At 37.4% G+C, this 24217-nt stretch overlaps 1 protein-coding gene across 2 annotated transcripts in view; it reads left to right on the forward strand.

Annotated features, from left to right (window-relative positions):
- The window catches only part of STK3 (serine/threonine kinase 3), a 144466-nt gene extending 122409 nt beyond the window's left edge, over positions 1–22057 (forward strand). The window contains exon 11 of one of the 2 annotated variants that reach the window (XM_072852132.1): positions 17698–22056. In XM_072852132.1, the coding sequence (XP_072708233.1) occupies positions 17698–17856 (159 nt within the window). In that variant the 3' untranslated portion in view covers positions 17857–22056. Of the gene's footprint in view, positions 1–17697 lie in introns of both variants that reach the window. The other variant, XM_072852131.1, reaches the window with a different exon arrangement.
- The last annotated feature ends 2160 nt before the right edge of the window (positions 22058–24217 follow it).

The following is a 24217-nucleotide window of genomic DNA, read 5'->3' on the forward strand; positions in this document are numbered from 1 at the left end:
TATTTCTTAGCTGAATGTGCCAGCAGACTTCATACTTTGTTTTGCCTTGTATTCATCTAAATATATGGCACTTAGTGCCAGGCAGTCCATGCTCACAACTAACCTTTTGTGAAATTTAGCTAGAACTGCTGTGTTCGATGCATTCATGAACATGGAATATATATTTTTATGTACGAGTAATGTACTAATATACTAGATGACTTCATGTTTTGAGTATAGAAGGGCTTCTAGTTTTTGTCTGTGGGAGGCTTGCGTTAAGAAGTGATATTTTACTTTTACGGTATGCATATTTAAAGGTTAAACTGAACTATGTTCAGTCAGAGCTTTGTGGTTGACAGTAGCCATCTCAGACTTCTTCCGATTTTGAAATTTTCAAAGCAGTCACCTGAACTAGTTGAATCCTTTTAATTAGCACATACATCATGATGATGTGATACAGGGAATCTAAATGCAGTTTGACTGCACTTCAGACTTTGCTTCATGAAAAGCCATCTGCCTTAAGGGATAGGTACTGCAATAGCTCATGACACGGTCCTGGACCGTGTACTGCCCTGGATGGCAGTGAGTACAGAAACCTCCCTTTCCCCACTGCCTTTGGTTTGCCAGTTTAGGTTGGGAATAATCTTAGCCTGTCATTTTAGTAACACCTTTGGACCTCAGTGTTACATGTTGCATAGCATGAAGTAAAACTGAATGGGGTGTTGTAGTCCTTATCAGTAAAAGGTGTCATTACTTCAGGAGTAAGATACATTTTTCTTGCGGTGTTCTGGAATCTCAGTGTTTGGAGAGTTTTAGTAGGCTATGCGGTAGCTTATTTTGCAATACTTGCAGATTTTTTTTGCCCTGATTTTTATATTCAGTAGGTCCACAGATGCCTTTTAATTCATAGGACAGAGAATTTCCTAATAAACATTCACCTTCTGGTGAAATGTTTCCTAATGAGACCATGATTGTGACTTAAACTTTTATTGTAATTAGTTGTGTTGTTTTTAATGATAATCAAAATCTATGGTAAAAAGTGAAATAGCAATTTCCTCATTGAAATATTGTAATTAAAACATTTTTGTTGAAGTGTTAAGATTGTCTTTGCATTTTCATCAGAGCTATCACAACAGTTGTGGACTCTGCTATTTGTATACTGCTTTTAAATTTGTCATGTTTTTGATAAAGCGATGCTTTTGCACAATGGTGAGAAGATGTGATGCCAAGTTGCTGGAGGCTTTTCTGAGAGAGAAGCTTTTGAATGCTTCCAAATTCAACCAGGGGCTGCCTGAGCAGTTAACTGAACACAGGTCAGGACCTCAGCAGTAACACTGAAGCAACATAAAGGGTGGACTGTCAGCAACACCTTAAACTTTTTCTCCAAAGACAGTATTTCTTCAAGGGTGTGAAAGCTTTTTCGAAATACATTTGATGAGTTAGATTGTGGTTTAAAATTCATTGTTGTATAAATGCAGCATTTGAGTAGATCCCCATCTACATCCACTATTGGGGCATAATTCACATTCTTTTTATAATGTGAGAAGATCAAATTTATATAGAGAATAAAATAATTCATGGTACTAGATTCTTGTTTCTATTGCTTTTATTCCTTTTTCATTTTTAAATTATATTTTTAGTTTATATTAGGAAGAGATATAAAAACTTGAGAAATAATTGCAATAGTTTATTTTGTAAGGTGGTGTTATAAAAAAGTTTTCAAAAGCATGTATTGTGTAGCTCACTGATAATGTCTGATGATCATACCACAGCTTTTACTGTGTGCATTTTGCATTTTAAAAAAACTTTGTGAAGTAAGACAATTCAGTTGTAAACTTTTTTAAGTCTTCTATGCGCTAACCCACAAGAAATAATTGGTACAAAAGCTTTGCTTGCTGGTATTAGATTTTAACTTGCAGCTTGCTGGATTTTCAGATCCCCTGACGTTTTTGGTATAGGTAGGGCAGTCTTGTTATTTCACTGTCAAATATAACATGAATCCTAAAATGTGCTGAGGATACACCGTCTCTGTGTTTCTTCTAAAGTGCTATGAATACCAGAACGACAAAAGCCTCTGTGTTGGTTGCCCCCCCAGCCCTGCAGAACCCCCCACTGTTGTATTTAAATTACTTGTTTACAGTTCTGCTTGCAGACTGAATTTGAGGAAACTACTAATCCTGTTGCCAGAGCTTTGGGGGAAATATTTTATACGATTAATTCTTTAGTAGTTGTAGTGTATAAAATCAATTTTATTCACTTTGTCATAAAAGCACGGCCATCTTTCATAGATTTTTATGATTCCCCCCCAACCTATACTTATCCAAAATGGGATATGCAGTTTTACTGTGCGTTTTCTGTTAACATTTAATCGTATTGGTGTTTCCAGTTTTTAAATACAAAGATTTTCGTGCAATCTAGCTGTATGTTATTTTTGGTCTGTTTCCTGAGGAAATGAGACTTATGTGATTGTGCTGTTTGTCCTGATAACTTTGAATCATATTGCCCAAATTCAACAAAGGTGGAGGTTTCCAAGGAAGTTAATTTGCTGTGAGTTTCAATACTAGTACTACTAATTTGCTTCTGAGAAGAGGGAGCCAGATCAATACCTATGGTGATGTATGGGTTGTGGTCTGAGCTCAATAGTCAGCTGTTGTCTTTGGCCTGCTGGTGGGTTAACCTTGGCCCCTGTAGCTTGGAACCAGGGATAGATGGGTAGCATCTTACCCAGACTTATTCAGGAGATGGGGGTTATGGAAAGAGAGAGGTGTGGCAGAAGGGGGCACCTGCTCATTTCTGTTACTCTCCTTGTATCGATGGAGCTGAGTCAATTCAGTGTGCTCAAAAAACATCTGACACCCCCTTGTCCTCCCCTCCCCTCTCCCAGCTCACCCTGCAGTTGCGGGATTAGTAGATCTCATGTAAGGAAGCGGTCAGGAGCCCAAGGGTTTCACATGGCAGGACTGACCCTTTTGGCTACCTCCTGTCATTAGATCATATTAAATGTAGAATTAAGCTGCTTCCTTAATCTCTGTCCTTTTTTAGACTGCTCCCAAGTTCTACTGCTGTTTTATTAGCAACAAATCAAGGCTGTTCTTTCTGTTAAGATTCTGGTCTTTGGTTTAGTTGCATCTCACCTGAACTAACTTTTTAATGCAAGAATTCCCTTCTTTATAGAATGGTTTCCATATGTCTGCTGAATCTAAATTTACCATCTTTGGTTTGAGCTCCATTTTAATCCCATCTGCTTTTTTGTCCTTCTTTGAAATGAGAGATGTGAAAAGAAAGTGTTTTTCCTTGATTATGCTCTCAATACAAGTCAGTGAATAACATGCAAAAAGGAGTTTTACTAGAGAGAGGTTCAATTTTGGCTTTGTTAATTCTTTAAAGGAAGAGCTGTAAATATATTATTTCTTCTACTGTACACAAAACTTTGATTTTGACTGGTCTGTGTGTTGATTCTAGCTTTGATATAGAGATATCTGTATAACTTTTATTTTTATTTTAGGAGAAATAAATGCATTAAAGGTGTTTTGCTCGTAGGTAGGAATGTCATATTATCCAGCCTGTATGACTTCCATGTCAAACAAAATGCAGGCTCCAGGATGTTTTCTCTGAAAGGTCATTGGAAAGGTGAGGAGCAGAGATGAAATGATATCATTTCATGTTTACATTTATTATACAGTGCAGTAGTGGGTTGACCTACAGGAAAATAGATCCCTACATTTGAATTCCTTCATAACTTCCTAAGTCAATTGTTAGTTCCTTCTGCTGGAGGGAATTTTAGAAAACCTTGTAGAATTGGCAGCAATTTAGCTATTACTGTATTCTGGTTTTGAGGGCTTTTAACTACTTATATCATGCAACACTGCAGCAATATTGTTATAAGCAAGAGATTAAAAAAAAAAACCAACACAAACAAGTTTCTGTCATAGTCTCTGCTAAAATTTTATCTAATGTGTTTTAGCTTTCTTAGAGGTTTCAACTAATCTGCATGTAATCTCTGTTGGAGAACATTGGCAGTATGCCATATAACTACCTTTTTTATTTCCCTGCCTTAACTGCCCTTTTCTATTTCTCTACCTTTTTATAATTCTATCCATGAATTTGTTTGTGCCTAAAATTTTCCTTAAGGCTAGTGCTGACACAACTTGTTCTATTCTTATCTGTTTCTATGGTGTTTCATTCTTTATTGCTCGGTATTTTCTTACACAATTTTCTATGGTTGTTATGGCAACCATAAATAGCAAATTCGTCAATTTTCAAGCAATATTGTTTTCCAAATTTTGCATGATAATAAACTGCTGAGCAAGAGGTGAAATATTTTCAGCATAGTTAAGCAAATGAATATGATTAAGTTAAATTACCTTGTAGTTTCGCAATGTTGCTGCTTCTAGGCAAGGTGTTATGCACTGTGATGCTAATTGGGAGAGTATAAATAGAATACATTTGTGGAAGTAGGAGAAATTGTTAAATTACTGAAACTACTCCTTTGCTATTGTTATTCTAACGGCCAGGATCTGGTAAATGTGACTGGCCTTCTAGCAACGTCATCATCAACCAGGTTAGTAGGCATTTAGTTCATAATTACTAGGATTCCCTGTGCAATACAGACCATCAGATGGCATAAGTGCAAACTCCCAGAATGGAAGATGTCTGGGGATATTAATATCAAAAACAACAGAATGAGATATTTCTCTAAGATTGTGTTTAAAGCAAGAGAAGATACTGATGGAGGAAAGAGGAGTGTGGCTTGAGATTGAAATGGGTGAGGACTGCAAAAAGCCAATACCTCTGCGAATGAGTAGAATCACTAATGAAAATGTAAACAATCAAAATTACTTATTTTAAAAAATTAACTGATGGACCAGGTCCACAGGTTTTTTTTGTATACAACATGATTATGTTACTACTTTAAAATACCTCTTCATATATTTGGTATTTTAGAATATTTTGAAGTCATTACTTGCATTCTTTGTGCCTTTTAATAGAGCCTTTGGTGAATTTGACGTTCACTGTAACAAAACAATTTGCTAAAATAAATTATTTGTTTTCTCCAATATGTTTGATTTTACAGCATTCTAAATTCTCATAACTTATACAGTATTTGTAATTTCAACTGTGTGCACATATGTGTGTGAGATTAAGTAGGAATATTATAATGAAAACCTTATCTTTTCAGTGCTGTCAAAAAAACCAACAAAACATTGCCTTCTTCATGTCTGTAGCATTCTTAAATTGTTAGTGTAACTTCTCTGATGATAGGATGGTGAGACATCTGCAACCATTGGCGGTTGGACTAGATGATCCTAGAGGTCTTTTCCAACCTTAATGATTCTATGATTCTATATGAAATGATTCTATCTAGTCTTTGATTACACTCTGATTTCAGACCATAAGTATGCAAGGTTTCCAGCTGTTTCAGCAGCGGTGCAAGTCTCAAAGACAGTAAGCAGAAAAAGAGGTATAATATTCCCCCCATCCAAACATGAGCTGGCAGCTTGTTTCTTCTGGGAGAAAAGAATTGGCTAGTTGGTCCACTGCTCAATATGTGTGGTAGTTCAACAAGGCAGTTTGTGTGCAAAACCGTAACGGCTTTTCAGAAGATGGTGGCTTAAAGCCAAAAGCTACTTCTCTGTCACCAGTAGAATCTACCCAGAAAATCATCTGAGTTTCCAAATGAAAATACATCTCTTTCTTTTGGGAAAGGGGAGAGGAGAGGAGACCAGTGCTGGGTACTCTTTACATTATTACATTTCTGAGGTTCTTAGAATTTGTTGCTGTATGTTAATACCAGGTTTTAAACTATTTGATATGGTGCTGTTTTCTGCTTGTGACAGCATGTAAACATTATAAAGATACTCACGATTTTTCCCCGCCCTGCATCCTCTGCCACATAAGGTGAATTTCATTAGCATCAGTTCAAGAATGTATGCTGTATATTTGTATGTCTTTCTGAGAGTGGGTTTTTTTTCAACAGTAAATCCTAATGCCCACATCCAGACATGTGCAATAACTGGATCAAGAAGTAATCCGTGTGTGTTTCTAAATTCATATTTAATATAGAAAATCCAGGACAGATATGCAATCTTTTTGACATTAAATCTATGTTTCCCTGCATTTTTTGTGCTCATGCATATGCATCAGATCTGTTGGTGATGAGGAAGTCGTTCACACCCTCTATTCTTACAAACTCTGAACAATGACACTTAATATGTGACTAGTCCCATTAATTTGTACTTTGTCTCTCATCAGTGTTATGCCTTTGAATGCAGGATACCATTCGAACTGAGGAATAGATGTTCTGTAAGCAGAAGCCCCAGTCATGTACTCTAAATAAATTGCAAGAGCATTTAATAACCTCACCGTTTATATATTTGTCTTTACTTTGGAAAAGCACTACTCTGAAGATGGTCAAAGCAATTTAACTGCTTTCACAAGGCACTGTAAATTGAAATCAAATTTGGCTTGTAATTATTTCTGAACGTGCAGTTGTGAAACACATAATTTTATTTAAAGATGAGCCTGTGAGCTGAATAGCAGTTGACTGCATTGAGCACAGATTTTGTTTGAGTACTGACACCTTGCATTTGAGGAATGCATTTGTCTGGCTCACATTTTCTTTATCCTTTTTATATGGTCTAGGAATGTGCTGGATGGATTGTTTGGCATGACTTGGAGCTTGATGGGAGCTCTCATTATTTCCTGCCCTGGTAGTTAGGGTTGGAAATAATAGAGGTGAGGCTCTTGGTTCTACTTCAGTTTCCAAATCATGAATACTAAATCAATTTTAAAACCTAGATTAAATTCCCAAGAGTGTTTTTCTGGAGAGGGATTTACATTTGAAGTTACAGACACTTGAACATTACAGATGTTCCAGTGCAGTATGTGTAGCATTTTCATTGTTGATATACTATGCAATGAATAAGATTTTATAATTATTTTCCTTTTCTTCATGGATTTTAAGTCTAGAAAACTGAAACATAATTGAAACCTAGATGATCACTCAAGAGATGAATTGGAAAACCAGCAGAGAGGCCAGAGAGATTCTACTGAGACTTGGGTCACATCATAAGGGTTTGGAGAGCTCATAGCATTCCCGAGTTGTGGGCTATATGATTGACATAATATACTCCAGAAATGCAGAAGTGGAATAGTGAGCACTATGAATTGAGACTGGGATTAATGAACAGTGTTGGTACAAAATTTTGCACAGTACCTATTTGCATTGAGTAATAAACCACAACTATATCTGCAGATTACAATCTGAAAAACCTAATTAAACAAACTAGTGTTGTTCTGCACTCCGTGACAAAGAAAATAGATCAAATGCTGTAGACCTTCCTAGAAGATAATACTGTGAAGGTAAGAAAGGACTGTGCTAATTTTTGGCTTGATCACATTAATGTTTGAGTCATAGACAAAATATTTGATAATAAAATATTTCTTTGGCAAATGATTTTGGCAGTTCTGAACTCAGTAAGTGAATATGCCACTGAATCATTGAATCTTGTTCAATGAATAAATGGCGTTTCTAAACTAATATAGAGTGAGCATCATACTTTTCACAGGGTGGATTGTGTTTTAGAGAACAGAATTAGATTATGGTTAAGCGTACTGTTCAGTGTTGAGATAGCCTGGATTTCTTGTTCATTAAGATGAGAGTGGTCTGGTTTTTTAATTCAGTATTGCTCTTAGTTGTATGTTGGTACATGGGCCTCTTAATTATATGTTTTGACACGAATGATTATCAATGATTATCTTGTTCTGTATTTTCCTACTTTCAGGATATTTCTTAGTATATTACTTGTAGTGAGAGTAGCCTGCTACATGTCTGTAAAAGAAAAGATACTGTATATTATTTAAAAGCTGCTAGCTAAGTGGTGCTGTTTGATAGATTATCCATTTCTGTATTTGTTCACTTAGTTTATATCTAATTTAGCCTGCATTAGAAGCAAGACAGTAGCTGTCTACTAGATTTAGACCATCGTAAGGTGGATTTCATCAGGCTGATTAAAGGTTATTTGATAGTCAGTGTTTGTTTAAGCTGTGTTTCGCAAATGTGGAGCTGGTACATTTTGACAAAAGAAAAACTAAATCCACTTTAATGAACCAGCTGAAACTCTGCAGTATGATTGGTATGACTTGTAGATAAGACTTCAATAGAAGGCAACATTAGGAAGAGTTATTAAACTATTGTTTAAGGTGTAAAGTGATTTTAACAAAACCTGCTCAGTTCTTGACCACAATAAAAAAGTTTCCTAAACAATTTTAATCCGTTTTCATAACATCAAAGCTGTCATAAGCAAATAAATCTCCAGCCCCTGTGGCTGGTGAGCTGCTGAACATGATGCAGGAGTGGAACAGTACCCTTCTGTTGTCCAGGGACTTCACAGGCCATGCTGCTGCTGTTGGGAGCCCAAATCTTTTAGCAAGCTGAGTTCTTTCAGTGCTTAGGAAAACTGTGAACTACATCAAACTAAATAGGTAGTCGAGCCGTTCTGTGGGGGAAAAAAGATTTCCAAAAAATGATTGAGAAAGGAATAAAGAAAATTTGAGAAACTGCAGACCGAGACTCATTCTTTAAAAGCGAACAGCGCTTCTATTAACTCCTTAAAGTTGTACGGAAAATGAAACTTGCTGCCGTCTAGCAAAGATGCCGGTAGCCTCGGGCTGGGGGATTGCTTCTCCCTTTCCAGATTGCTACAGGTCTCTGTGCGGCATCCACATGCTGTGTGTTGGTGCTTAAGCTCAGGTAGGCTTGGCTGTCGTCCTCTCCCTGACCCCTCTCCCAAGGCGGTAAGCCGTGTGCCTTTCCCGAGGCAGGGATCTCTTCTCCCTGCTGTGACTAACAGCTCAGTTAAATCTCTCTGCTTAGTCCTGGCTTTGTTCAGTTGCTGCATTCAGATTCTGCTCTTTCTGATGTTTTGCAGGCCTCTCTCAACTGATGTCTCAGTTCTGCTATCTTTGCTATATTTTCTTCCTTCCCCCAGGGCTTAGGAAACCTGCCATTTGTTGCCGAAAAATTGCCCTAAGTTTGTGGACTACAGGATTTTTTTCCTCTCCATCTTGTACCGAAAGGGGCTGAAACCCATCCTCTGTTGTACGTGACTTAGAACGCTTTCTGCATGAAATAAAATAGAACCCAGCAAACAGCATGTCTATCGTTTTTCCATTTATTAAAGATTATGTGTTATTTGCCTAGATCCTTTCTAAACTGGCTGTTTTAAACTGAACTGAATTTTCTTCCTTATAAAGAATATAACTGAATCAAGGTTGCTCAGCAAATAAGAGACAAATTTGAGCGTGCGTTTTGGACTGGGAGGTGCGTCTCTCCTGCAACAGACTTTTCCTGTTAGGAAAATTTAGTTTTGCTGTATCCGTTTTTGTTTTAGTTCTGAGTATCAACATTCTGTACTTCTAAGAAATGTGAGATTCACTTGTATTGTCCCTCACTAGGATGTTGAGGTTTGAGGTTTAAGGTTTAAAGTTCTTCTAGCCTCTTCCATTGCTCTTCAGGTTAAGTGCTTTCCTCGGTCTGGTTTTGACTTCAAGATTCTCTCTGTGCATGCATCTGTCTTGTTGTGTCATTACTCATTATTCAATGAGTTTCCATTTTTCTTTCTACTTTTAAGATAATCTTAAATGGAACTATTGAAGAAAAACGGCTTTAAATGGTATCATTGTGTATTTCATGAATTTGTAGATTTTACTACAGCTATCTTTTTAGCCTCAGCACTTCTGTTTCATGTTACTTATGTCTTTACTTTTCAATATTGATTTGCATTTACAAAATATTTTAGCAAAACTGGGAACATCTTTCATTTTTTTATTTTATCTTTAGGATGTTTGGGGGTCTTAACTGAATGGTTTTATTTTTTAAAAGGCTCTCATCCTGAATAGTTTATATCTTTGTTCTTAATACAGCTTGCATTTACATGTAGATTAGTAGAATTTTACAAAAAAGTAATACTGTTATTTTCTGAACATTTTAAAAATGATCCTTTCATGGAAGAATCAGATGTCAAGGAGGCAGTGCCTTAACTTGAGAAAACTTTTGAATATGAAGGTAACATTTGGGTTTATATAGCTGAATGATAACTGCAGTTTGCTGAAATGTGATACGTTGAACTCAAGGGCACTGTAAAGTGCTTGCTGATAGTTGTGCTCATTATGAAGGATAACTAAAAGCACTTGCCCTGGAGAGCTACAGTTTAATAGAGATAAAATGCTGACTTTTTGATACTACGTACTGAGTACACTAAGAGCTCTAGCTAAAAATTCCTTCTCGTTTTAAAACTTTCTATCTTTGCTTGGTAATAGTTGAAAAGATGTTTTGGGGTTTTTTTTTTGTTTGTTTGTTTTCTTCCCATGCTTTTTTTTCCTCCAAAAGCAGAAAGGGCTGGGGGGAAAATCCTGCATATTTTTAGCTCAGGTGTATATTTTTAGATTAGCTGCTTTTCTATCAGCACTGTGTGGGTATATTTGCAATCAAGTTTAAATAGCATGGTGAGTATCCAGATGGAGTGTTTTCCTAAGCTTAAGATTATTTACTCTGTCGGGAGCTCCAGTAAACATTTGTAGTACTCTTCAGGGCTAACTGTACCATTAAGCTTGAGATGCCTGGTACAGAAAATCACAGTATATAAAAAAACACCAAGATTTTCTCTAAGGCATTTCAAACTGTGAATTTTTGCCTGTGGCACTCTAAAAGTAATTTTTAAAAATGTCTGTGATGGATGATGCAATTCTAAAGAGAAGGTGATAGCAAATTAAAGTGTCGTGCTTCAGTAGACTCAATTGTAAGCGTGTAATGTAAATACACTCTCTGTAAATGACATAGGAAAGAGGGAATGGTAGGATTTTGTCCTTCTGTACACTTTTAAAATTGAATTTATTTATTAAACTTATTATCTGTCAGACACTAAAGATCTGACCTCAAAGGTGCTTATTAATGGATGTTTACTAGCTGCCAGGTTTTTGAGATACATTGCTTGCTGATAATTTCCCCATGTTCAGATTTTTCTGTTTTATTTATTTTAGTGAAAATTATATACCTTGCAACTACATGAACATCAGCTGCTATAGTAGGTAAAAACAATGTAAATTATATTTGAACTGCTTAGGATATGATAAAGCATTAAGACACACTTCATGACTGGTTTTGTCAGGAACTGGGTAAAATTGCAATAGGCAAGAGTTAGTATTATTGCTAAATTTACACTGTGTTTCATGATGATCTGTGCTTTTCTTTAGATTTCAGTTCCTGTAGTCAGGATCGCGCATTAAAGTCTTGGGCTACTCGATTTTTTTTCCTGAACTTTTTAGCGTTTTTAATTGCAGAAATATTTACATTCTAGCTGCCTCCTCATGACTCAGAAATGAAAAGGGAAATAAAAAGACACCTCCCTCCTCCTAAAAACCTTTTATTTTAGGATCTAATTTTTAAGGGTAATTTAATGAAGGTGAAGGACCCAGCTCATGATTTTGGAATTTTAGGATTGGCAGTACTTACTGTGCTCAACAGAGAGCCCTGGGCAGTATTCAACAAAGGTATGTAAATGATAGCATGCACTAATGCTATAGAAAACTTTTTTCCCCCTTGGTGGTTTGCTATTGAAGTGTAACTTTGTATGAAGCTAAGAAAAACCTTCTACAGCTGAAAAATGTTGATGGTAGTAACTGAGATTTAGCTTTGTATTATTAAAATGATGTACAATTTTAATGTCTGAGCAGAGGAGGTTTTACTCGTGAAAATAGGAATTAATGATGGGACATTTATATACAATTTTGTCCCTAAAAAGACTTTTAAAAATTACGTTAACTTGTCCTTCTTTAATTTTCTCTCAGTGTCATGTGCTTATTTTACTCGTTAAAATGTTTAAGGTAACTGTAGTCCCATGGGATGAACTTTGGCCTTTGAAAGTTAGGTTGTCACTCCTTCTCTCTCAGAAATTGTCAAAAATAATGATAGCAAATGACATCCTTCTTATATTTGTATAACTCCATGTTTTGTGTTTTGCAATAAGGAGACATGCTTTTCAAATACCCTGAAATAAATGCTTTCACTCAATCCCCCATCCCAGTTTGTTTTCTTGTGACTGATTTGCCCACTGTAGTGACAGCAGGGGTGGGGATGACAGCAAGTCAGGGCTCTGATGTGTGGCCAGTGGGTGTCTCAGCTCATTGCCTGACACTGCTTATGGTCAGCACAGTTTGCCCTATCAGCACAGGACATACAGCGGCTCTCCCCTCATTCCCGCACGGGAGCAGCTGAACAGACGACAGTAACCGTGGAGTATTTCCTTGCACACAGGCCTGAGAAAACTGCTACGTAAGTCAGATTCATGGATTTTGAGTCTGAATTTGTAGACCAGAAAAACTGGTCAGAAAAGGCCACCTTGTACCTTTTGGATCCTGACTCATGTCTAAGTTTTCATATTAGTAAAAAAGGCGTTTGAAATCATCAGTGGAGCTCATTCCATTAGAGAAAAGAAAACTCTGCTTAGCAGAGGGAAGGGAACAGCTGGAGAGAAAGAGTTTCTCTTACCTGAGGCCACTAACAACACAAAACAATCCAAGGCATGCACTGGTTAAATCTTAGAAAGTGCTATAGGCAACCCACTTCTGCAATTGCCTTAGAAAATTATTGTTGTTAGCCATTCTGTTGATAGTTCATATTGTAGGAATTACTAGCAGATGGGAAAATAGATGACTCAGAATACAGTATTAACAATCCATATTTTTTTAATCAAAGGCCTCTAATAAGGCATGTTGCATCTGTAAGATTCATTTAAGCAGTTGCTAGGAAGAATTTGTTTTTTCAAGTAAACACAACAACTTGATACAGATTATTTTTTGATTGAATATCTATTTTCTTAACAATTTAAACCCTGAAAATACATTTGCTTGTTTTTGTTGCGCCAGCTTAATGGCAGTATTCCATAATTTAGTTTGATAGACTGGAGGTTTGCAGTGGTAACTCATGCATTATGGAATTACTAATGAAATCTAATTTTATCATATTGAAAACATCACAGGCCTAGAGGTTTTATTTACCTCTGTTAGCTGTCAAGGGTGGATTAAGATTATAGTGTGTTACATCCACCAAAACTTTGGCTTTCTCCCCCTGAAAAGTTTGGATGGCTAGGGATATGTGCTGGCCAAGTGCGGCTAATGAGTTCCAGACTCTTTTCCAGACCCCTTCACCTAAATCCATGGACTGCAGGCACCACTGAGTATCTCGGATGCCTGTCCTTCCTCCTGACTCCTGTGCCGGACACATGTGGAAGCCAGTAGTCAGGATTTGCATTGCACCCGTTGACTTGATGACTTCTGAGAGTCCATTTTTGGTTGTACTTCATGTCCTTCCTTCTCAGCTTACTGCTACAGAACTCGGGTCTGTAGACAGGAATGCATATATATTTTCCAAGCACCCATTTTGGTCTGAATTTTTGTCAGTATGATTTGACCAGGGTTGCGAACAAAATATGTAAAGGTCCTCTTGCAGGCAGAAGTAGTATTGACTGCAATTAATTATTCTTTGGTTTGCTGAAAATACTGATCCCAGTGAAGCTGGTCCATCTGGGATGCAAGAAGTTAGACTGAAAGACCAAAAAAGTAAAAATTATTGCACTTCCCTTGCTGAAGTTTGGTTCTGAGAAACAACCACATCAGTATGCGAGGAAATAATGCCTTGTGTGTCGCTGTTCGAAGACATGTACAAAATGCAATCAACCTGAAACAGGTATTGACCAAAGTAAGTTCAGTTAAAAGGTTAGTTAAGCTTTGATTCTGTGCTGGTTGTCCCAGCTCAGGGTGGTGCTGCTGAAAGGACCTTCTGCCACTGGAAGCTTGGGTTGATGGAGCTCCTTTCTGCATGGGTGCCTTTCTTCTGCCAGGATTTCCCCTACATCAGGGAGAGGAGAAGGCAGAGGCACGAGCTGCTGGCACTCAGCTTGCACCACTGGGAGCTTGCCCTGCAAGGATGACTGTTAACTGGTCTCTTCGTAGGCAAAGTCTGCGTCCTTTGCTCTAGCAAAGCAGAGAAGAGAATTTCAGCGTGGCTTCTTTGGGTGCGACTGTGTCTTGAGAATCCATCAGCTTGTAGAAGAAATTATTCAATGTTATCTGACTCTGGAGACAGTTTTGCCTTGGTTTTTTCCTTACTTCCCTTATCCATTGTAACTCTCTTTAGTGATTAGATTAAGAAATATACCTTTCAGGAGAAAGGTGTTTTTTTTTTCTGTAAACACCTTTTTCTACTGGAAAACTGAGTATGCATACCCACTCTAAAAGACAATATGTCTGTGTAAAACAGATGCACACACTTTCTGAATATTATATATTATTTTATGTAATTGATAGATTCATGGCATTATAAATTGGAGTTCGGACTGTTGCTTTCCCAAACCCATGTGATTACCTCGTGACATGAGGGGTCCCAGTGAAGGCAAATGCTTTTACCAGAAACTCCAGTCACTGAAGACCTCTGTCTTGGAGGTGGCCCATCTTGACACTGATTGCTGCCTGTTGTGATTGTGGGTGTTTGATCTCCGAAAGGACATGATTGATTCCATTATTTGGAGTGGCAGAAATTGAACTATCATTGTCAGACACATGCTATCCTGATTACTGAACTGCTACAGTTTACAGCTTTTAAAAAGCTATCAAAATATAATTTAAAACCTTTTTGAATTCCTGTAGCTTGCACAGATGAATGCTCTCCTCTCTTCCCATTAACGCTGGTAGCCCTAGTATTTACAACAACAAACTACGTGGGAAATAATTTATGGCAGTTTAAATCGCAAACTGTTTGCAAGTGAAAGTAAGGGAGAGTGCTGAGCTCTATTGCTTTAAGAATTTGAATCAAAATATTTATTGTGCAGGGGAATAAATTACATAGGAATAATTAAATATCTTGTTTGAATTATTTCTGTGCATCTCATTTGATACATTTGCTGTTGCATTCAGCATTTAGGCTTTTGCAGGCTTCAGGCTTTACGAGGTAATACCTATAGCACAGACGGAAGTCAAGAAAAAATATATTTAAATTTACCAAGGAGACACAGATGTCCATGGACACCCTCTCCCCCCACCCCCCCCAAGTCAGCTGTGGCTTTTAGATGTGCTTAAGTAGTTTTCTATAGTACATAGAGCTCTCTGCCTAATCCAGTGTCTGATATCAGATAGATGAGACCTTCATAACTCTCTTTTCAGTTTCTTAATGTCCCTGTTTTCTGTCACTTACTTCCTTTGACTGTCCTGAGCATCAGCCGTTCATACAGCTGAGTACTGCAGCTCCCTGGGTCCCCTGGGTGATGTGGCTGAGATCATTCTGAACGATTCTTATTCTCTGGATTTAAAAATTCATTCTCTTTATATTTTAATTTCCAGCCCAGCTGTCTGTGATCTTTAAAGAATATTTAATTCTGTTTGCTGGCTCTGTTTCTTGATTGAAATTTAAATAAAAACTCACCCATCACATTCTTCTCTGACAATTTATAAAAAAAATGTTTTTCAGTGCAGAATAATTATGTGATCACATGAGTTGGAGTCTGTTCTGTGCAGCATAAGCCTGATGTCTACAGTGGTGACTGAAAGGGAATAAATAGCTACCCAGGGTGGCCCAGAGTGGGTAGGAGACTTCATCAGTGGCAGTTCTCACAAAACACTCAAGAGATTATTCATGGTGCCTTCCATAGTCTGTTTGCTGGTCTATGGAGCCCCAAATATGTTTCTCCCCTCACACATGCTAAAAAACGTGGTTTTATTGCTCCTCTCACCTGTGCTGCGTTGAGATCAGTTAAACAGGGGAATCAGCACTGTTGTCTCTTCTCATTATACTGCAAATCTCTCTGACACTTCAGTCCTCTAAAAGAATACCTTCACTGAAAAGTGTCTGTCATGTGCCAGTTACATTTACCAATGGGCTAAAAATGAAAGAGAATGTTGTGTTTGGTTGGGGTGTTTTTTTAATCTTTTCTTTCTCTGAAAACAGAAAGGTGTTTTTCTGCAAAAGTCTTGGTGACTGAGGAATTATGATTCCTTTTCCCCATCCTTTTTTGCATATATCAAATGGGAGAAATACAGTAAACTAGATGATATTTAATTCCTTGGGAGGCAACTCTTTCCCTCCTAAGAAATGAAAGGTGTCATTTGTCCTTGGGAGAGACAGACATTACTGATGAGCTACTGAGCGCATCTGAGGTCTCTGAAGCTCATACAGGTCTAAGGATCTTTGATCCTGGAAGATATTTTGACATCTGCATTTTAATTCTCATCTTCATTAGGAATCTTATTGTTAAAATGATGTTGCATGAAAATGTGCATCTCCTTCCTTACGCTCTTCTGTGAATTTCTGATCTGCACTCCTTCTTTATTATGACTTTAAGTTATTTGTTTACTATGTAGAGTGTACTCTATTAGTAGAAGTCATAATGCTGGGGTTTGGACTGTATGTAGCAATATGTGTTGTTAATTTATATACCTCAGATGCTGATAAAAATAAAGATCAAAAGTAGCATTTCATTCCTCAGGGAAAACAGATCAGACTGTGTTGATGGAAGACTGCCCTAGATTCATGAAGGAAGAAGTATCGACCAATTAGCAGGATGATTCAGAAAATGTTTTCTTTTTTTTTTTTTGCCCCTGAGTTAGGTGGTGTGCTTGTTTGCAATGTCAGAATATTTGCAAACAAAATATAGATTATCACTTTCCTAGGATGAAATTATTTGTGCTCCTTGAAATTTGTTGATATTTTTCACACTCGGTGAAGAGTAACTGGCACACAGGCAATTCTGACAAGAGAGAAAATGTAGAGAGGCACTAGACTTCATCAAGGAAAAAAGAAAAAAATACATAGGCCAGCCAAAGGAACATACTTGCAATGTAGATCCTTCCGTGCAAGGGCAGCTGGGGCAGTAGTACCTGACATGCTCCAGTACCTGACGACTCCAACTCATTTGCAGCAGCCAGCAAAGCCAGTGAAGCAATTTACTTGTTATATGACCCATCGCTCTTAATGAATGCAATGTAATGAACTGTTTAACATTTGTGAGAAAATAGTTTTAGAAAGAGAAGAGCTTGGTCAAAGGTAACTCCCTCCCATGAATTCAGAAAATTATTTCATGTATTATTTAAACACTCTGTTGGCAATTTGCTTTGACTAGTTCTGGCAGCAATCTGTTGAGGAAGACAGATGCCTTGTCATTCTTACCGGAAAGTACCTCTAAATATCTGTCAGACTATTACTTACAGCAGCTGTCTATTTTTCAGGCTTCTATAAGAAGTTCTACTGAAGTTCAGTAAGAAGTATTTGATTAGGCAATATAATTTATATACATGAATATAATTGTGTATACTGTGGCATGCTTTTTTTCAGCCTAATGAGTTAAACGCCAGCCCTATATTTATTTGCAACCTATTTGCAACGTTTGCAAAGTGATTTTTTTTTTTTAATTAAATGTACCATGTGTGTTTGTATTTTCATATGCTGTTAAATTATTTACTGTGGAGCATACTAAGACTTTTGGTTATATAAACAGTTATATATGTGTATACGTACACTCAAAGTGTGTTTAAAAAACAAACAAACAAACAAACAAAAACAACACCTCAACTGTAAATTAAAGGATTATGAAAGGTGGTGGTTTTCATTTTCATTGTAGTTTTTAATCTTTTTTGTGCTTTTCTTCTTTTTGTTTGGTGGTTGTTTTACAGTTAAAGAATCTGAGTTTAGAAGAATTACAGATGCGATTAAAGGCTTTGGACCCTATGATGGAACGAGAAATTGAGGAGCTTCGTCAGAGGTACACTGCAAAGAGGCAACCTATCCTAGATGCGATGGATGCAAAGAAACGGAGGCAACAAAATTTCTGAGTTTGTTTTACTTTCAGAGATAATACTATGAATCAGTGTGGACACTGGTAACTTTGTAAGTCTGAAGGAATTCGATTATGAGAGTTTTCAGAAACCCAATCTTTTGAGTTTTCCTTCACAAGCAATGACAATTGGAGCAGCGAAAGAACATACATGCTGTTCTGCACAGGCAGTGAAACACATTACCACCTGTTTATATTTTCAAATGTTTAATGTAATAGAAGTTTAACCTGTTACTTCCCAATCTTTTTCAGGTGTACAGTGGTAACTTGGTGTTGTACATTAGGAGTTGTGTTTTGGAGCACCTGGAACGATTTCTTGATTGTGCAACACTACAGAGCCTTATGTTGCAATATATTTTTCCTCCCACTTAGTAGCATATTTATTATGTAATCTTTGGTTATCCTATTTATTTTATGCCTGTTTTCTTTTTTATTAGGAAGTACGAGGACAGTATTGTGGAGAGCAGAGCCGGATTAGATAAAATTGGTATTGTAGTATAATGAAAAGAAGCTCACCACTATATTGTCTTTTAGAACTCCAATTTCAGCAAGCATCCCAATTCAGGACAGCACTTGAACATGTATCCAGCCCATTCGTATCAGTAGGATTTAAGCATAAAATAAGTAATAGGCACATGTTTTTCTGCTCTCCTGAACCAGGGACTGTGGCTGTAGTTGAGCAATACAGTTGTTACGCTACAGAGCATTCTTTTAGAGAGTATTTCTATAATTTTTACACACACTGAATGATCTCTCATTAAACAAGAAAACAAGTGCCTAATCAATTTTCATTTTTCTGTTATTAAGGAGAAGCAATACTTGCAGTCACTCCTTCAGTGTAAATTTCCAATTGCTATTGCAATTCTGACCAGTATAAACCTCTATTTTGCACCATAGTTTTATAATGAAGTAACAGCTACACTTTCTAGATATGTTTTCTGGTTCATTTAATTTTTTATCACTGTTTTGAGGGGAGAGGGGAGTTATTAGTGGTTTGAGTTTGGTTTGAGTTGGTTTCACGTTATAGATACGAAGGGATAGTGATTTAAAAGCCAAAGAAAAATCAATTGAATACTTGTATATATAATAAGTGCTGAAAAGAAGCAACATTTTGCAGTCCTCTGAGGGTTTTGTCCTGCAATTGCTAAACATTCAAAACTCCTGTGGTCTTCTGTGGTAGATTTTGGGGAATCAGAAATGCAGGACCAAGCTCTTAATATCTTTTTACAAGTTCTTCTGTCTGGTTTATATTGTGGGATATCTAGTAGATAGAATTTACAACATTGCAGGAAGTATTTCAGACTTAGCAGAAAATGTGATCCACTTTCTGAACAATCTACTGTGTTCTATTGATATCTTTACTATTGTTGCCTTTTGTGTAAATAACTTTACTGTGATAGTCATACTTCTTTAAACAATACAGCTGAAAAGATCTTTACATTCAACCTTCAGCTGTTAAACTTTTAATGGTGACTACTGTATGGGCATCTTCTGTTAAATGTTTTCTGGAAGTTAGTAATCATCTCATACCTCTTAACATTTACCATCATCATATGTGGACCATTTAGATGGAACAGTGCAGATTTTGGAAACGGTGCATTATATCATAAAGCTTGTGCAAAAGGAAAACAAAAGTTTTTACATGATCAGCCTACTACAGCCGTGCTGGGACCAGTACTTTGGTTTGAGCTGTATACAGCCATTGTTGTCATTGTCATTCTGTGTTTGTGTTTGCGTGCACGCCACGCTCTAACATGTAAACCCTAGAGTCAAATAAATTTTAATTGTGATTGTTAGAACAACATTACCCTCAACTCTCTCCATATTTCTTAAAGTAATGACCATCCCTTATGAAAAAGCAAGAACACAGAAGATCCATAAAAATTACTTCAGGCAAGATAAATGCACCTGATAGTCTTATGCCTCACATTTATACAATGAAATGATGTAAAGTAAAAAATGGTATAATCATATCACTGTGTCACTAGATTATAATCATAATGCAGCAAAAAATAACAGCACCAACCTCCCCCTATTAGTGTGGTTCTTATTTATTTAAAATGAATTTCTAATTCTTGAACTTTCTATTCTCAAAAGCTCAAAGGTATGTGAGCGTACATATATTTGTGTAGGTATACACACATATATATGCATATCTGTGTATATAAGAAAAAATATAAAACAGATTTAAACCATCAGGAGAGGAGCCTAGCTTGCCTTTTCTTGATGTGCCTTTTAAGCAAAGTGTCATTGTCCAGACACTTTTGCTTGCATCATTAGCAGCTTTCTTTTCCCTTACTCTCTTAAACTTTTCCTACCAAAAATAAGACTTTGATTTTGAATAATGTGGCTTTACAGTGTAATAGACAATGTAATGAAATGATCACAGTTTTCATATTTTGTGTATTCTGAAAACTTTACTAATGCAGTGCACTAAATATGAATTGCCTATCCAGAGGGACTCCAGTAAAAGGCCGTTTTAGACTAGAGCTGTTGCAGTCTGACATCTGAAAGGTATCAGAAGATAAAGGGCATCCTTTCTTCACTCCTGATCTGTCTGCATAGAAACAACTCGAATAAATTTTGTGCACATGCATGCACACAGATATGGATTATACATGCAGGAGAAAAATCTGAAAGCCATGGAATAAAATAAAAATGTAAACAAGCTACTTAAAAAGGGCGAAAAATAGTTTCTGAGATACTGTAAACTGGGTAGATATAGGATGTTTGTGACCAAAGAATACTTTCACCAATTAATATGAAATTAGTAATGTTGCCCTTCTGATATGGTGCATGCTGCAGTCAGTGTAAGAGCTGTCTTTGGCTTCAGAAGCCAGTGTATCAGGCTCTAAATAATGTGCAAGCGTAACATATAGAAATAGGTTTTATACTGAGAGATGGATACAACTTATTTTTTCTTTCTTCTGTTTATATAAATGAATCAAATCATCCATGTTGATGACTACACACCTCTACTGGAGGATGAGCATCTCTGTAAAGGAAAGCTGATAGTACAATAAATAAGACATTTTAAAAGCAAGCCTCGCAGGAAATCTGATAGAACTACTGACAAGTTAACCTTCAGTAAGATTTTAACCAAGCAATTTCTTGTTTGCTTCTGACTTTGTACGTTTAGGTTTAGTAAGTAAAAAAAATAAATTTGAAAAATCATTACTTATTACTAAACATTTGTAATAAAAGCTAATTTTTCATGTATAATTGTCGTCTTGTTGTTCATTCTAACTGAAGCTAAATTATGTTAATAGTAACCATTAATATTCATTTCCATAGCCATCTCTCATGCTTTTATTTCCTTTCTATAATACTGTGAGCCCAACTGTGAGTGCAGAAAACCTCATCTCTCAAAGTCAGCTCTGGAAAGGATTTTTCCAGCTCAAGACATTGCTGCAAGCTCTAGGAGTCTGAAGATCTCAATGGAAGAGCATCAGGGCAGTCTGAGGACAGAAATCCGCAGTGCTTTGTGGAAGTCCCTCTCTCTGCAATCTCAGGTTGCTAAAGGCCTAATCCGGAAAGAGCTCAGCACCACCCCAATATGTTGGAAGTCTTCATAGACATCCTTTACTTGGAGGTACTAGCGGACATTAGCAGCTTTAGGTGCTCCTCTGATTTTATAGTGTAATGAGAACAGCAATAGGTAATGGATAGGCTTAACTAGGAAAAGCGAATACATTTAATGTCTCAAATTTGATTCCATAGCCCATTTCTTTTCTGATTTTTTAAAAATCATTCTCTAAGAATTTGCCCACAAAGACACTTTAGTAAAAGGGACTCATGAACAAAACTCCTTAGTGAACCATGGTATATTTGAAGTGACAAAATTCTACTGCTAATCTGAATTAATCTGACAGTTATTGGACATTATAATTATTTACTGTTTATTTACAGTAAGTAACAGCTTGCCTGTATTTGCCCAGGTATATTGGGGTGAGAGTGCACAGTGGCTCAGACTGCTTCTCCGTCCAGTGTGTTGAACTTCCAAATATAAATACGGCTCATGATGAGTGAATCTGTGCACAAGTACATGAGAGCGCCTTAGTCACCATTGAGAGGCACTGGTGCTTCCAAGCAGAATGTATACTGTACAACTTCTGTAAAGCACTTTGTGTGCATGCTGTTTTATCAATGTGATATGATGAGGGTTACATTTTTAAGTGTATACGGGATTATAAAACTAATTAAAAAAACCTTATGACGTGAGGAAGTCTTTATTTCTTTGCATTCATAAATATTAAGGGCTCCAGCTTACTGTGGCATTTCTTTCTGGACTTCCAAAGGCAATGATGGATGTTCTATAATATACAGCTGGCTGGGAAATTGGCTTTGGGATATTTCTATACCAGGCTGTGCTGCAGCAGTGTCATGTCCACTATTGCCAATGAAAGCCTTGGAGAAGACAGGTCCTAGATAGTGCATGGTGTTTCTCACTGTGATGTTGTGCCAGGTGAAGTAATGGCTTAATCTTTTTGAGGAAAGGCAAAATGACATTGATGGTTCAGTGTGAAGTCATTAAGTTGCACTTGGGGACCTGCCCTGTTAAGTTTGTTTTAAAATACCTTTTCACAAAATGTATTTCTCCTCTCTGTTTAGTGTATCCTTTATGGAAAGGGACTACCATTTACACGGTGTGCCCTCATCCTTTTGTTTGTTTTGTTTTAATTTGTTAGGGTTTTTAAAGAACACTTGAAAATACCCCGTGTTTTGCTGCTTCTCTTCCCCCTGCTCAGGAAGATGAATGTGGGCATTACTTTTAAGAGCATCCCCTGAGCCAAGTGTTCTTGGGACATTGTGCACAAATGCAAATGTCAGCAACAGTTTTTATTCTCCTCTTTTACTCAGAGATCACTGAAGTAAAGTCTCAGCTGTCCTGTTTTCCCTTCATTTGAAAATGTAGGATGTTCAGATTCTAACCAAATCTTTCTCTTTCAGAATATTTGTTAGTCTCAGACAGACTAGTTACTAGGTACTCTTTTCCATTGCTTGCTTCACAGATTCCTCAGGATAGATTCATGCTTAGTTTCACTAGGCCTTAGAGAGTCTTCTAGGTTAGAGAAGAGCTGTATTTGTCACAGTAACAGGAAGAAAGAAATCATTAAAAAAAATTCTTCAGGGAGAAAAGAAAAAGCATATGGCATTTGCACCTGGCCCAGTTGCTTATAAGGCTAACTATGGACGTGAGGAAAAAAAGTGTTGGCTGACAAAAGCAAATCAGGTAGCCATCTATGTAACTTACTGTTCTACGTCGCTGTTTCACATCTGATTTTCTTCCATTCATGTTTATTGTCTTTTATGTTTGTGCTTTATTTATTCAGTTGCCACTTCTAAAGATAGAAGTTTTATTTTTTTTTAATTTTATAAATGGAAACATACCATAACAGTGCCAAGCAAATAAACATGGGAAAAAAAACCCAGTCAAAGTCACTTGAAAGGGTGGTGTTTTCTCCTCCTTTCCTCCCGCACTCCCTTCTGGGGTCACGGAGGGTTTTGACTGCAGATGATGTTTGTCTCCGCATGGAGAGACTTACCATGCTCTAACCCTGGGCAGGTGTGGATGGAGGTGGTTTTATCAAGAAGGCTGAACAAGCTGTACACGTATTCAGGAGGTTGTGTAAGTGTTGTGCCCTGCTGGGAACCACTGTCCCCCTCCTACCCTCCTCCTCCTCTCCCTTGCCTGCTGTAGTGGAGGCACTGAGGCTCCTGCAAAGTGTGAGGAAGCAACGTGAAGCAGTGGGTACCGCTTTGCCGCCGAGAGACGACTTAGCGTGAATCTGGAAGCTGTTGATCAGTATCAGGCTAGCACTATGCTCAAACCAATGCCTGCGGTCTAGGAAGCCTTGCAAGAGCCAGCTCCTTATCTCGGGGACAAGGCCAGGCCGCAGTGGCAAATGGCTTTTGATGCAACTTTGCTTTGTTGACAGAACTGCAGCATGGCCATAGCCCCCGATGCAGATGCAGGCATGCCCACACCAAGGTATCTGAAAATCATGTTTAACCCTCGGAAAGGAAAAAGTTCCTTGTGTCCATTTTTATATTGATATACAAAACCTGTTTAGTGGTCCTTAGGAAATTGCCTCAGTGCAGTGGAAGAGCCTGTGTAATGGCATCAGCTAACGATCGCTCTGTGCCCCACGCCAGGGCATTTCTTAGTCCAGTAGCGCTGTCCCTTGGCCTCCCAAGCTGGTACTGTAGGCACTGGGCTTAGCTTTGATGGAAGTGATGGTGGGAGCAGGAAGTTTTCATGTGCTGTAGGCAAACAGCCGGAGTTCTCGCCTGGTGCTGGTACTTGTTCAGCGCAAACAGGCCTTTCTAAAGGCCACAGAAAATTCAGAGGGGATAAA

This window comes from Ciconia boyciana, chromosome 2, assembly GCF_034638445.1.
Source record: "Ciconia boyciana chromosome 2, ASM3463844v1, whole genome shotgun sequence".
In the NCBI taxonomy this organism is placed as follows: domain Eukaryota; kingdom Metazoa; phylum Chordata; class Aves; order Ciconiiformes; family Ciconiidae; genus Ciconia; species Ciconia boyciana.